The sequence below is a fragment of the Rutidosis leptorrhynchoides genome, chromosome 10 (genome assembly GCF_046630445.1).
Source record: "Rutidosis leptorrhynchoides isolate AG116_Rl617_1_P2 chromosome 10, CSIRO_AGI_Rlap_v1, whole genome shotgun sequence".
In the NCBI taxonomy this organism is placed as follows: Eukaryota; Viridiplantae; Streptophyta; class Magnoliopsida; order Asterales; family Asteraceae; genus Rutidosis; species Rutidosis leptorrhynchoides.
This window is the reverse complement of record NC_092342.1, coordinates 305,320,981-305,337,496: the sequence shown is the minus strand read 5'-3', so window position 1 is coordinate 305,337,496 and position 16,516 is coordinate 305,320,981. Positions and strand designations below refer to the sequence as shown.

Below are 16,516 nucleotides of genomic sequence, written 5' to 3'. Positions count from 1 at the left end.
AAGAAAAGGTAGCCGACCCTTTTGTTGTACGTAGTTGGTAACGAAAACTTTCACAAGATATTTGCTATTGGTTTTCCATTCTTTGTTGCAACGAAAACCGAGTACTAACATCACGTGTTAGTCTTTGTTATTGAAAAGAAACGAAATCATATTCATATCTTATACGGCACAATTACGGAGTATTATTTTATAGTTTCATTTAATTAATCAAATGTTGATTAATTATTACTTGAGTATGGACTAGCATCCATTGATGTTGTTTGAAAGTGTAGTGGACTATACAAAGAGACGATCATATCCTTTGATCGTAGGTTTCTCTTCTAAAGGCGGTTCGTTGGTTCGTTTCATCCTACTCATGGACATCAATTCGCAAAGGTATATCGTTAACTCCACGTTGTGTTTTTATAATCATGACAATTATTAGTGGTGTAACTGGATCTAATGGGACGGTTTAATCGTGTGAAAGTTTATTAAATAACCTTTATTTAATCGTGTGAATTTATTATTAAATAAACGATTATTTAATTGTGTAAATAATAAAAGATTATTATTTTAATTATCCGCTGCGTTAATCTGAATATTTAAAAGTACACACGATTTTCCATCAATGTATATATATAAATGTAGACTTGTGAAGGAATCCAACAACAAAAAAAGCACAGTGAACAATATTGATCTTAATTTAAATTTACGGACAAAGGAATTGGAACAAGTGAATTAGAACAAGTGGGTTTGTTAATACATAAAATAATATAATAATATAACATGATAACTAGTACGTGTGATTAGTTGAAAGAAAACAGTTCAGCAGCCGAGATGTTTAACTCTTCTACCGACAGTCATAATAGGATAATATTTCGTAGTCCGTTGTTAATTAGTGGCGGATAAAAGTGTTCAGAAAAATCCCATATTTTAAATTAACTATATTTATTTATTTTGATCATTATGGTATAAAATTCGATCATTAATTATTAAATAAATATTACATTAATTATTCATTCCCAACCCCAAGTAAAATATAAAAAGTTTTAAAATTAAATAACGAAGTCCTAAAACATTTTTAGTAAGTCTAAAGTTTATAGAACTCATTTTCAAATCAGCGTTTATTTTAAAATCATATAAGTTTGAATTTTAACTTGCTTAATATCAATCGAAACATCAAACGAGTATTACAATCATTTAATATTTATTTTTGATATACTTTATTTATATATAGAGATATATTTTAAATAATAATTATTATAATATCCTATTTTTATTTTATCAAATTTTTTATAACAACAACATATAATACTTTAAATTATATTTTGAATTATTATTTATATATACATACTCACATATATATTTACAATTAGTTGTTCGTGAATCGTTGGGAATGGTCGAAGGTTAAATGATTTCATGAACTAGTTCAAAAATTTTGAGATTTATATTTACAGACTCTGCTTATCGTTTCGAAATCATAGTAAGATTAAGTTTAAATTTGGTCGAAAATTTCCGGGTCATCACAGTATGCGGATGTATGCAACTTTCTTATTAATGAATGAAACTTAGTGTTGTTTAATTTTTGTACGGTGTTCTATTTACGTTACGGTATGATGATTTTGTGATATCTGTATCTAGTTGCATTACTTAATTAACATGCGATGTGTTGATTCCATGTTGGTTACCATATACCGTATTATTATTTATTGAATGCTGGATTTTGACTTAAGTCAAAACTTTTGTTCAGAAGAACAATCGCAAACGGAAGAGTTTCACGGGAAATGCCCACAGCGGCACAGATTGAGGAAATGATAACTGCTCAGGTAGCTGAAGCAATTGCAAATGTCAACCCCCAAGCTCCACTTGTTAACCAGCACAATCATAACGGGTGCACTTATAAGGAATTCCAGAGCTGCAAGCCCCACAATTTCAGTGGTACTGAGGGGCTAGTTGGACTAACGAGATGGTTTGAGAAATTGGAAGCTGTGTTCCGTGTGAGCAACTGCTCAGAAATGAACAAAACTAAGTATGCCTCATGTATACTGTCGGACGGCGCTTTAACCTGGTGGAACACACTTGCTCAGGCTAAGGGTATTGACGAGGCTTATGCTACACTGTGGGAGGAATTTAAGGGGGCTATGATCGAGGAGTACTGCCCCAGAATAGAGATTCAGAAAATGGAATCTGAGTTTTGGGAGTTGAAGGTTGTGGGAACCGATCTTGATGGTTATAACCGAAGGTACCTGGAATTAGCTCTGATGTGCCCCACGATGGTTACCTCGAAATTTAAGCGAATGGAACGATATTTGTGGGGACTTCCCAAGTCCATTCAGGGAAATGTCACCTCTTCAAAACCAGCTGATGTCCCGGAAGCTATGCGCATGGAGCACACCCTGATGAACCAAATTACCAGTAAAGAACCAGAAAAGGCGAAATCTGAATCGGGAGCTAGTAATGAGAAACGTAAGTGGGACAGCCACAAGTGAAGGGTCTATGATCAAAACCCAGCTAAGAGGCATGAAAGTTTCAAGGGAAACAACGACGGGAGGAACCCCAATCCGAACCCTAGCTCAAACCCTAATTACAAGGGTAGTCTCCAGCAGTGCAAGAGATGCTACAAGCATCATACCGGGTACTGCAACGTGGTCTGTGAAAAGTGTAAAAGGACTGGGCATATTGGCAAAGACTGCAAGATCACCACCCCAATTGTGAAGACAAACCCTACTGGACCAAGGAAGTGCTATGAGTGTAGACAACATGGCCACTTCAGGAATGAATGTCCCAACAAGAGAAAGGACGGTGGGCCAGCGCGTGGAAGAGCTTTCAACGTAAACGCAAGGGATGCCTGTGAGAACCCCGACTTGGTTACAGGTATATTCACTATTAACAATCTATTAGCTTCTGTCCTATTTGATACTGGTACCGATAGGAGTTATGTATGTAGACACTTTTGCTCTAAGATAGATTGGTCATTAGTTCCTTTAAAGGAGAGTATGCTTGTTGAGGTAGCCAATGGAAAACTTGAGAAAGTTGACCAAATTAGTCGAGGAGGTATTATCAACATAGCTGGTGTGGATTTCGAGATTGACTTGATACCCATCAAATTGGGAAGTTTTGATGTGATTGTCGGTATGGACTGGTTGACCAAGGTAAGGGCCGACATTATCTGTGGAGACAAAGCTATTCGCATACCACACAGAGACGGTGAGTCACTGATTATTTACGGAGAGAGATGTAACTCAAAGCTAAACCTCATTAGTTGCATGAAAGCACAGAAGATCATGAAGAAATGACGTCTTACTGTTTTAGCACATGTGAAAACATTAGAAACCGAGGTGAAGAGCGTGGATGATGTACGGATTTTGAACGAATTTCCCGATGTCTTTCCAGAAGAATTGCCTGGATTACCGCCAATGAGGGCAGTGGAGTTTCAGATCGATTTAGTGTCAGGAGCTGCACCTGTAGCTCGCGCACCTTATCGACTCGCACCTTCCGAAATGCAAGAGTTGCAGAGCCAACTACAAGAACTGCTAGACCGTGGATTTATCCAACCAAGTTCTGCCCCTTTGGGCGCACCTGTTTTGTTTGTGAAGAAGAAGGACGAATCTTTCCTCATGTGTATCGATTATCGTGAGCTGAACAAACTGACGATCAAGAATCGGTATCCCCCTCCCCGAATTGACGATCTTTTCGATCAGCTGCAAGGATCAAGCGTTTACTCTAAGATCGATTTGAGATCCGGTTATCACCAATTGTGGGTGAAGGAGAGCGATGTACTTAAGACTGCATTCCGAACTCGTTATGGTCACTATGAGTTTCTTGTGATGCCATTCGGTTTAACCAACGCACCTGCCGTGTTTATGGATCTCATGAATCGTGTATGCAAGCCATACCTGGATAAGTTCGTTATCGTCTTCATAGATGATATCCTCATCTACTCCAAAAGCGAAGAAGAACATGAGCAACATCTTCGACTAGTGCTTGAACTCTTGAGACAAGAGCAACTTTATGCCAAATTCTCCAAGTGCGAGTTTTGGTTGAAGGAAGTCCAGTTCCTGGGTCATATTGTGAGCGATTAAGGTATAAAGTTGATCCCACAAAGATCGAAGCTATCTTCAAGTGGGAAACCCCCACTACTCCGACTCATATCCGCCAAATTTTAGGTCTCGCCGGTTACTACCGAAGATTTATTGAAGGTTTCTCTCTGATTGCGTGTCCTTTAACCGCGCTGACTCACAAAGGGAAGAAGTTCGTTTGGGAAACCGAACACGAATCAACATTTCAAACCTTGAAGCAGAAGTTAACCACCGCGCCTATCTTATCACTTCCTGAAGGCAGTGACGATTTTGTCGTATATTGCGATGCCTCAAAAAATGGTTTTGGTTGCGTATTGATGCAAAGAATGAAGGTCATTGCTTATGCTTCTCGTAAACTGAAGATTCACAAGCGAAACTACACTACTCATGATCTCGAACTTGGAGCTATTGTCTTTGCACTCAAATTATGGAGACACTATCTTTATGGAACTAAAAGTACTATCTTCACCGACCACAAAAGCCTCCAACACATATTCGATCAGAAACAACTGAACATGAGACAGTGACAATGGATCGAGACGTGAAACGACTATGATTGTGAACTTCGTTACCATCCTGGCAAGGCAAATATGGTAGCCGACGCTTTGAGCTGAAAGGAGAGGAGGTCACCTCTTCGTGTTCGGGCCCTGAACATCACCATTCATTCGAATCTCAATAGCCAGATCCGAGTAGCCCAAGATGAGGCTCTCAAAGAGGAGAATATATCCTATGAGCACTTGAACATTCTTGTCTCTCGATTCGAGGTTAAGGAGACTGGACTCCGATACTTCGCCGGAAGAATTTGGGTGCCTAGTTATGGGGATTTGCGAAGCCTCATTCTAGACGAAGCCCACAAGTCAAGATATTCGATTCATCCAGGAGCCGGTAAAATGTACCACGATCTCAAGGAACAGTATTGGTGGCCAAATCTTAAGAAATATGTTGCAACTTATGTTGGGAAGTGTTTGACTTGTTCAAAGGTTAAGGCCGAACATCAAAGGCCATCTGGGTTACTCCAGCAACCAGAAATCCCGCAATGGAAGTGGGAAAGGATAATGATGGACTTCATCACAAAACTACCAAAGACGGTGGGCGGATACGATACCATCTGGGTTATCGTTGACCGTCTTACCAAATCTACACACTTCTTAGCCATGAAAGAAACGAATACGATGGAAAAACTCGCTCAACTATACATAAAGGAAATTGTATCTCGTCATGGTGTGCCCTTATCGATCATTTCAGACCGAGATGCCTGTTTTGCTTCCAGATTTTGGCGTTCTTTGCAAGAAGCCTTGGGGACTCGTCTTGACATGAGTACTGCGTATCACCCACAGACCGATGGACAAAGCGAACGCACGATTCAGACTTTGGAGGACATGTTGCGTGGTTGTGTTATTGATTTCGGAAAGGCTTGGGAAAGGCATTTGCTGCTAGCCGAATTCTCTTACAACAACAGTTATCATTCGAGTATTAATACCACATCTTTCGAAGCGTTGTATGGCCGCAAATGCCGTTCTCCTATTTGTTGGGCCGGAGTAGGCGAAAAGCAAATCACCGGACCCGAGTTAGTCCATGAAACAACTGAGAAGAGTGTCCAAATTCAAGCGAGACTCAAGATGGCCCGTGATCGCCAAAAGAATTATGTCGACCTTAAACGTAAAGACTTCGAATTCAACGTGGGTGACCATGTAATGTTGAAGGTCGCGCCTTGGAAAGGTGTAATCCGTTTTGGAAAACGTGGGAAGCTCAACCCGCGATACATTGATCCTTTCGAAATCTTGGAGCGTGTTGGACCCGTTGCTTACCGTCTGGATCTTCCGACTCAATTAAGCTCAGTTCATCCTACCTTCCACGTATCGAATTTGAAGAAGTGTCTTGCTAAACCGGAACTTGTCATACCACTGGAGGAACTTTTGATTGATGACAAACTCCACTTCGTGGAAGAACCTGTCGAAATTATGGACCGTGAGGTCAAAACTTTGAAACGCAACAAGATTCCGATCGTCCGAGTCCGATGGAATGCCAAACAAGGACCTGAGTTTACCTGGGAACGAGAGGATCAAATGATGCAGAAGTATCCTCACCTTTTCCCAACTCCTCCATCTACCCCAGCTTAAAATTTTGGGACGAAATTTTCTTTAACATGTGGGTAATGTAACGACCCTGGATTTTCCAACTTATATTATTAATACTTGCGCTTTAATAAATGTATGCTTATACATTTTACTTGTTACCGTAATTGACATTTCAATGTCCCGACTCGTCTTTTCGACACGTGCTCTTCATGAATAATATTTCAAATATTATTTACTTTCATAATTAATTATTATTAATTATTTCTAATTAACTAATGTAAGTAGTTAATTACTTAGGCTTTCTACTAATTTGTTGCTTGCTTATACTTGGGCTTATATTATTGGACTTGGACTATTAAGGCCCACCCTACACCACTTAATGGACTAGTTAGTGAGCCCATCATATTACTAGTGATTTATTAAGGTTAAACAAGATTAATTAAGTTAAGTGAGGAGACAAAGATGTTTCAAGCATACAAGCACCAACTTTCCATGCATTTAACCTTATACTCTTCCTAGCATACAACACCCTCCCATACATGAAAGAACAAGTTGACCACCCCCCTTTGGGAGCCCAAAACCATCGGCCTTTTGGTGGGGAGGGAGTTCAATTTTTTTTTTCTTTTTTTTTTTTGTGTGGGTTACTTATATGCTAGTATTACTTCATTTTACACACACCATACTTACACCACTTCTTTCTCTCAACTTTTCTCTCTAAATTGTAAGTGAAAAACTTTATTTTTCTTTCTTCTTTTTCCTTTAAAAATCACCAAGTATCATCATCAATTTACTTGTTTGTTGTTAAAGATCAAACTTTCTAGTTTGTATCTTCATGAATCTTGCTTCTTCCATCCTTTGTTTGATGAGGAATAAAGAACAAGGATATAAGCTTGTTAGCTTATGGTTCTACACTTAAAAATTTATAAAGATCTAAAGTTCATGAGCTTTAAGATCTTACTTGTGTTCATGTTTTGGAAACTTAAGGTTTACTTTCTTAAGATCCAAGCTTTGACTTGAATCTCCTTAAGTATGAAACAAACATGAACTTGCTACTTGTAACTTTAGTTTATATCTTCATTTTATTTTAAATTCATGATTGTATAATATTGGTCAAGTATTACTAGTTAAACTTGATCTCATTTTTCTTGAAACTAAAGTTTAAACTTTGTAAGTTCAAGAACATGGAAGTTAAACTTTCTAGTTATAAATTCATACACTTATGTTAGATCTAAGTTTCTGTAGCTTATGGTCTTCCAATTTTGTCTAAAACAAAAGCTTATAAGCTTATATACATGCTACAAGATAAAAATCTAAGTTTCATAACTTATGGTTTTATTAAAGTAAAGATCCAAGTTCTATAACTTAGGGTTTAACTTAAGAACACTAGATCTAGACTTTTTAGTCTATGATCTTCAAGTTCTAACTAAGATCTAAGTTCTACAACTTAATATCTTGTTTATTTAGTTTACATTCAAGTTTATAGCTTAATATTACTATTAGAACTCATTTATGTGTCGGATCTAAGATCTTGATGTAACTTTGGTTCATCAACCTTCTTACAACCCTTAAATGAGCTGTTCTACATATCTTAGACATACACTAGTGTCATGATGATCAAAACTTGGTAAATATGATGCAAACACATCAACGAGTTGTACACTTGAAGCTATAAGCATCAAGGATGAGAACCGTGATGAGCATCAAGCACCAAGAATCCACCGGAGCACTTTACTTACTGTTTTATGGATCTGATCAGGCTCCTGGGCTACTGGAAAAGTTTATTTCCAGATTTTTCGGTTCGAGTAGATGACTTTTCGTTTAGGACTCGTCTTAATCCGATTTACGGTTTAGGATTTATAGCCTTCCGAAAGTCACAACACCTTTGTAACGTTGTGCTGAAATTTCTGACCTGCTCGCACTTAAACCGTCGCCACAGTCAAACGAAGATGAGTTTGGTTCTGAAAATTGGTCAGTGGTTGGAGGACTTACATATGGAGCCATAGCCACTGACTACGTGTCTTTTCGATTTGTATAGAGGTCGTAGCAGCTGAACGAATTCAGCCTTTGTTTCGATCTCTATTCTTGATTGGAAACTTACTTTACTTTTTACTTATGTTGTTGGTGATAATGATACTTAAGACCTAATTTACATACTTTTAAACCTTTGGGAACGATTTACTGACTTAGTAACTTTTGACTTAGGTTGAGGACCTTTCGGACCAACTACTTGCTTACTTATCTCGTTCCGACTTTACTACTTTTCACTGTGAGTTATAGCATCCCTTTTTACTTTAACTATTTTGGGAACTGAGAATACATGCGCTTTTTACGTTTTACATACTAGGCACGAGTACTTAAACTTTATATATGTGTGGGTTATATAACGACATAAACTTTACCCTTAGCTCGGTAACGTTTAGTCATTGGTTTTTGAACCGGTGAACGCGAATCTTAGATATGGATCCATAGGGTTTGACATCCCCACTCGGGCTAGTCGCGCTAGCATTTAACGGGTGTTTAATACTTCGTAAACTTACGCACTCGCTAAGTGTACTTTTAGGGGGTGATATTACGTTAAGTTAGTTACCAAGTGCCTACGGTTGAGCATATACTTTTCATACTGTTTTGAAATACTGAAATCTCGTGGCCTACCTTACATTACTGTTACATTTAAACTATAGCTCACCAATATTCGTGTTGACATTTTTAAGCATGTTTTCTCAGGTGCTTAGAGGTTTGATGCTTCCGCTGTAGTAGTCTTGCTGTGTAGACTCCCGCTGCTTTTGTTAGAGATGTCTCTGCATGAAACGTTTACCTTGCATTCACAACTATGTTACTTTTGAAACAATGAATTTGTAATGACCATTGGATCTCGTACTTATGTTAATTGCTTCTATTCATAGAAGCCTACTATCGTTTGTAAAACTTTTGATGTTTGTTATGACGTCACTCTTTCTTATGAATGCAAACTTATTTTAAAACAGCATATAGTGTTTGACCTTGTAATGATCCTGTTGTTGATGATCCGTACACGTTAATTTTGTACGGGGCGTCACATTTACTGTGTTTTTTATGAAGTGAAAAATAAAAGAAAGAAAATAACGTAGGTAAATACTCCCCTTCGTCTCTAAAAAATTTTCCACCTTATTATTTTTGTTTGTTTCAAAAATATTGTCTCTTAATTTGAATAACAATATGAAGTCGTCAAAGTTGCAATAATGCCTTTTTATTATTGGCAATTTGACATTCAATATGACAAGTAATAATATTAAATTAAATTACCCTTTATAACCACTTCCTATTATTAAAATAGCTCACTATTAAAGGACAAATTAAACAATTCAAATTAAACAATTTATTAATATATTTTAAATATAACAAAAAGTTAAAGGGACAATAATTCTACGACGGAAGGAGTAACATTTTAGTTACAATGGAAAACTATTCAACCAACCAAACAATAAAGGAATTTAAGATTTTGTTTGGCGATCGCAAAGAAAAAATCAAATTAGTTAAATTCTTTCGACTTTGAATTGAAGAAGAAAAAGAAGATGATAGAAGAGTGGTACAGATTTGTCGGCGGTGTAAAGAGACGACGACACAATGATGGCCTGACTCGGGGATAAAGAGACGGTAAAATGATGACGGCAAAATGATGACGGCCTGACTCGGTCTCGAAATAAAGAGACTGCGACATGATGACGGCCTGATTCGGTCTCGAAATAAAAACATGCTCGAGAGAGGGATTAAGTGTAGGATCATGGCCATGATTCCTCAATAATCGGGTGGAGAGTTGTACAGTATTAATTTACAGCATACAAAGAAAGTAGCGGCGAGAAAGAAAGATAGAAGAAAAAAAGAAATTGAAGGAGGTGATTTAGGGTTAGGGATCAACTAGATTGATACGATGTTAGAAAATAATTCTCCACACCCTTTAGATTTTTTATTGATCAATATATAGATGCATGACTTGTAGAGAAAGATTCAATACCACAATATATAAAAAGTATGCCTATACTATATTTAAACGTATACTTGTTTTTCAAGTTTAGCATGTTACTTGGTCCCTAAATATATCTATAATACCTCTAATACCTCTAATGAGACTCCGATTTAGTTGTTTCAAAAAGCTCTTATGTTTGTAACTCAAAGGACTGCACGTTTCATTTCTATTCCGGGGGCTACAGTCTCTCGTACCCCTGAAAAGCTTTTGTCCTTGACACAACAACAAAACTCAATTTCACATTCGTCCTTGACTTAAATAGTAATGGTCCGTTTTTATGTCTCGAACAGGGAATTTTTAAGGAGACGACTCGTTAGACTATCGAATATATTATATATATTGACTTACTTTTATGCATGTCATGTTGTATCATTTTTCATCCCATCAAACACCTCCTTCTAACAATATTTACTAATTAGCATACAACGTCCCTAGTTGAAAATGAAGTCCAATTTTATAATCTTTTCTGTTATTGCGTGCATTTTATGTCTCATAACTATAACAAACTCCAAGTCACCGGTCAAAAATCTTCCTGGTTTTCCTGGTGATCTTCCTTTCACTTTAGAAACTGGGTATGCATCAATGTACGTCTTTACTTTACTTTTATTAAACTATCATAATAATCATAATCGTAATCATAAATCATATATAGAAAAACTTATATACGGATCAATAATTTAATTTTGTTTATCTTTTTGGGAGGAAATTAAAGATACGTGGGAGTTGGAGACAATGACGAAATCCAGTTTTTTTACTACTTTGTTGAATCACAAAGAGACCCTTTGCACGACCCTCTTCTTCTTTATCTCTCTGGTGGCCCTGGCACCCCCGCTCTCTATGCTTTCATGTATCAGATGGGTACGTAAATGTAATTAATTTATTTTTCCGTAAAAACAGAATATTGTTAATTTTTATTAATATCTGCATTAATAAATCGTATTAAATTTGCAGGTCCATTAACTATGAACCTCGAAAGCACATCGAGCAATAACATTTCATTATTGGAGCTTAATGACAATTCATGGACAAAGGTTAAGTTATTACTATATTCATTTATTATGCTCTCCATTTAAATTATCAGTTTTATTATTGTTAAATTTTTTATATTTTCTAATTGAAATTATGAAACAATAACAACCTTATGTGTTCATTAAATGTTTAAGACAGAAACTCAATACCCGCTATTTGGTGATGTCCAATAACAATAACAATAACCATTAATCATACGTGTCACTAATCATTCCTACTGTTTTTCTTTTATGTAGTCAATGAAATCTATCATTTCATACATGACAAATAACTCATTATTAATTTATTATGAAATTATTTTGTAGGTTGCAAATGTAATATTTGTAGATGTACCAGCTGGTGTTGGATTTTCATATGCTAAAACATGGGAGGCATCAAGAAGTGGTGATTCCATTTTAGCTTCACATACTTGTGATTTTATAACGAAAGTAAGATAAGATATACGCCTAATTGTTTTGGTATAGCGTTACACCAATAACAAATTTTTTATTAAATAAAGTAAATAAATATAGTTCATTGATTCAACTTTATGATTTGTTTTTTAATTTGTGCAATGTTTATATATGCAGTGGCTTATGAATCACCCAAGTTTTTTACATAACCCATTGTACATAAGTGGGTTATCTTACATGGGCATTCTTGTACCATTCATTACTTTAAAGGCATTCATTGGTAACAAATTATATTCATCATTACATTATTCGTATTCATCGGGTAAAAATACAAGCGTAATTAAAATCTAACATTTTGATTTTATGTTGTAGGCAACGAACGTGGAAATCAACCTCGACTTAATATCAAAGTAAGACTAATTGTTATGGCGTGAAGTGTTGTGGGAAGAAATTTTGATGACGTGATAATGTGGTAGGAAATAGGCTTTACTATGATAGTTGTTGGGGAGTGTCGTGAAAGGTTTTAAATAATTTGGTAAAATATAATTGATTTTTAGAGTAAATATGAAAGAAAAAGAAATAAATAAATGATAACCAACGAATGATAGCTCACTAATTTTCATTGTGGTGCTGTTAGATTTTTACCCCACATCCATCCACAACGTCCCATAATAAACGTTGTCACGTTGTGTAGGTCCACATAAGAGATCCTATGCCCTCACCCTCACCCATAACAAATATTAATGATTTATCATTCAACAATTCATTTAACTTAAAGTAAGAGTGATGATTTAATCAACTTTATAACTAAATTATTTAGCATTTTTTTGGCATTTGTCTGTTAAACACATTATGTGTCTTTAATGAAAAAGTAATTTTTGAATTATTATAATTTGTTTTTGAAATATCTGAATTTGTATTTAGTTATATATGAATAAACGGTAAATATCAGATTTAAATAATGAGTATTAATACAAATTCTAATACGTAAAAAATTGAATTAATTAAATACATTTTAACGTATGACACTTGATACTTTGATTTTTTTTAATATTGGAAAACTTGTTTGTGTATGTTTTATGTATTACAGTAGAAAATAACGGATGCAAACCACCACAAAAATGTAACTCTGTAACGCTAAATGTCATACTTATTTTCACCAAAACTTCATCTTCGTTATTGTGTAGGGATGCTTCATAATGAGCCCTCTCACGGATAAATTTGGAGATTTCAATTCAAGATTAGAATATGCTCACCAGTTTGCACTTATACCAGACGACATATATTATGTAAGCGAAGTTAGGCTCATTTTATTTTTTTGAGTTAATGCACTTAATAGTATGAAACTTAATCAGATAATTCATGAGTTATTTGTTTTAAACTTATTAAATAAGATGCGACGTAAAGTCAAATATTCAAACTAAGGATGAATTTTCCTTTAGGTCGTAAACTTTTAACCATATAAAGGATGAATTTGTCAATTTCAATAATTTAAATAAACAGTTATTCACGATATAAATAAACAATAATTATATATATGTTCATCACTTGTTACCCAGAAATATTAACAAAATACGATTTTAGACACTTGAGACCGACGTTGTATATCTTGTTATTTTTCAGGCTGCAAAAGAAACTTGTCATGGTAACTATGTGATCAGTGATCCAAACAACGCCCTATGTTCAAAGAATCTTCAACAAGCGGAAGAGGTATATAACCGTTGATTAATTGGTCCGATATGATACTTATAACGATTATGCATCAGGACTTACTCTAATCGAAATTAAATACAAATGTAATGACAGTTGACAAGCGGAATTAATTATTCAAATATATTGGCACCATTGTGTATAGAAACAGATCCGCATCCATCTTGTGTAATGTTTCTTTCTCAACTCTCAAGTTTATAAAATTGACCCATTTATATTGTGGAGACAAATATCTCTTATTTGACTTCATGGACCATATATATCTTCAGGGCAAACGTGACCAATATGTAGTGTCTTGGGTAAACAATCAAGATGTGCAAAAAGCTCTCCATGTTCGTGAGGTGTGTTGTTAACAACTTATAATTTTGTAATGTTATAGCTCATTTCCAGAATATCTTAGGGTGATCAAGAAAAGAGTAAAAAATAGTCATAGAATATGGCTAGCCCACATACATAATTCGAGCTACTCAAGCTTGATTCGTTAAACGCTCAATTCGGCTGAGCTTAAATGAGCTCGAACTCGAGCTCTAACATAATTTTAAATTCGTTTAGTGAATGAGCTAGTCCGAGTTTGATTTTCTTATATCGAGCATAAAGAATCACACACACACACTCACTCTCTCTCTCTCTCTCTCTCTCTCTATATATATATATATATATATATATATATATATATATATATATATATATATATATATATATAATAAATGTTTTAGTTTGACTACTAAAAGTATTTATTTTTTCAAGTTTGACTTCAATAATTTTAGTTTGTTATATAGCATCTGATATAAGTTATATCAATAATCAATAAAAACATATAGAACTGAGTCCTTTTATATGATTTTATCAAATATCATAACACAAAAAATTATTTCAATTCAGAGTCGAAAATGAAAGACATTTGAAATTTCATATGTGACACTCGTGATGGGATGCATGGAGAACTATTATGTATTTAAACAAGTCAAACTTGAATCGAGCTCATGCTTGTATATTTTTAAACGAGCTTGTATATTTTTAAACGAGCTCATAAATCTTAAACGAGCCAAACTCGACATGACTTGGATCGTTTACACCCCTAGTAAAAATACTCAATGGCCCCGACAACCTGAAACAGGAAAACTTTTTTCATTTACTCACAAATTTCATTAGTGTAACACAACTTCTGAGTTGCCATTTTCGTATGGTTCTAACTTTGAACACTTAAATGCCACTTTTTTCATGTATAGGGAACCAAGTGGGGGCAGAGTCGTGACACCCATTACAGCTTCATGAAAAATGATACCATAAATTACTCATATGACATCTTCAGTAGTTTTGCCTACCATAAAGAACTTACAAAAAGAGATTGCCAAGTTTTAATTCTCAAGTACAACACTTTCACTTTAAATTAAGATTGTCATCACATTATTCAAATATAATTTATTTATTTATTTATTTATTTATTTATTTTTTTTTTTTTATTTTTTTTATTTTTTTTTATTTTTTTGCAATTTTACAATACAATCTAAATTCATTTTGCAGTGGTGATCATGATATGACTTTTCCATATGTGAGTACACTAGCATGGATAACATCTCTCAATCTTTCCATTGAAAGCCCATGGGACACATGGTTTGTTGGTAACCAAATTGCAGGGTGAGCTTAAATTTTATTGTTTTTGAAACGTTCGATTTGTAATAAGTGATGATTGTACGATCTATTATTGTAGATATCGGATGACATTTGCAAAGGATGGATATACTCTAAATTATGCGACAGTTAAGGTAAGATAAAATTAGTATGACAATATGCGATTATATGCGACTCTATTACTCTTTTTTTTTTCCTTGAAATTGATCATCACTTGATTCGATTTGGCGACCATTATTGAATTAATTCGCATAATTAGCGAATCATATAATTGTAATATATATGCAGGGTGCGGGTCATTCAACTACAACAGACAAACCTAAAGAAACATTAGTTATTGTGGATGAATGGCTCAGCTCTCATATACATTTACGCCACGACTCCTTTCATAGCATAAAGTTATTGGTGGTGATTGATATTTTCAATCGTGTTTTTAATAAATCCACTGTTGTGATGTATTTAGTACTTGTATAGTGCAGATGTGTAATACTTGATAACGATGAATTTATCAGGAGGTGAAAAAAATGAATAATGCAGGGATAGTGTAAATAGAATTAAACGATCTTAGATTTAATAACGAGTGCGGAAAATTTCGTTATTGAGTTTTATACTCAAAATACTCTAATACCCTTTGATCTTAATGAAGAAAACGACTTTAGTATGTTAAAGATCGACTTAGATGAATGCTAGAACACCTGGGTATCGGTTTAGACTTGTAGAATATGTTAGGATTCGTAACCCTAACGATGAACCCGCAATACCCATTATATACACACAGCACGTACGAACAGCTCGATTGAATTGAATTGTCTGCTCTGTATTTGGCAACTCATGAAAGATTGGGTGTCTCCGCAACACCTTAATATCCCCTTTGCACAAATTTCGAATCCACCTCGGATCAATAATCCTGATCTGGTCTAAACTTCCATTAGGATTATATAGCAAAATCACTGCTTCTTCTGTTCGCCCATAATGATACCACCATCTAAAACGATCACCAAAATTCTGTGGCATTTTACGAACTGGTGCATACTTCATAGTCCGGGCACGGTTATACTTAACCACTCGAACCCTATTTTCCGTAGATTGATCAGTACGATAAGAAACTTTCGGAAATTGCGGCTCTAACACAGACCAGCCGTACACTGCATCCACTGTCCCTATCCATCAGATTCATGATAGAGCAGTGGACTCTTGCAAGTTCCATCATCTCAAAATATGGAAGTGTTTTCATATCAACAACATGCTTAAAATAATCTACCCCATTCTCCCTTCGTACTGCAAAACAATTCAAATCTTTCAAATACGTCCAGCTGAGAATCTTTCCACCTGTAACCTTTCTCGTTCGATCATAATATAACTTGTATTTGGGTTCCAATGGTACTTTCTTAAACCACGCCTTGGTACAGGACTTCTGATACTCCCTCCATTCTTGGTTTTTCTGTTTGTTTACAGTATCAATGTTCTCTCCATCCTTGTTCACACCGGATGACTCACCTTTCTCAGCAATTTGCTTCTCATCTACTTTCCGATTCAAAACATCATCATTTTGTTGATTGAAAAGATCAGCAAACTCAGGTAAGTCATCCTTATCAACACTATCACCAACATTCT

At 35.2% G+C, this 16,516-nt stretch overlaps 1 protein-coding gene across 1 annotated transcript; it reads left to right on the top strand.

Annotated features, from left to right (window-relative positions):
- Positions 1-10,580: 10,580 nt before the first annotated feature.
- Positions 10,581-15,450, top strand: LOC139871214 (serine carboxypeptidase-like 17). Its single transcript, XM_071858949.1, has 14 exons — positions 10,581-10,711; positions 10,852-10,997; positions 11,091-11,170; positions 11,474-11,596; positions 11,738-11,840; positions 11,933-11,970; positions 12,748-12,849; positions 13,184-13,270; positions 13,540-13,611; positions 14,500-14,639; positions 14,795-14,908; positions 14,982-15,036; positions 15,191-15,310; positions 15,415-15,450. The coding sequence occupies exons 1-14, from the start codon at positions 10,581-10,583 to the stop codon at positions 15,448-15,450; spliced, it is 1,347 nt and encodes a 448-aa protein (XP_071715050.1).
- Positions 15,451-16,516: the final 1,066 nt, after the last annotated feature.

Coding starts and splice junctions, on each gene's coding strand:
- LOC139871214 (XM_071858949.1), top strand. CDS start 10,581: ATGAAGTCCAATTTTATAATCTTTTCTGTTATTGCGTGCATTTTATGT. Junction 11,841..11,932: donor TACTTTAAAGGCATTCATTG/GTAACAAATTAT, acceptor TTTATGTTGTAG/GCAACGAACGTGGAAATCAA. Junction 14,640..14,794: donor TGCCAAGTTTTAATTCTCAA/GTACAACACTTT, acceptor TTCATTTTGCAG/TGGTGATCATGATATGACTT.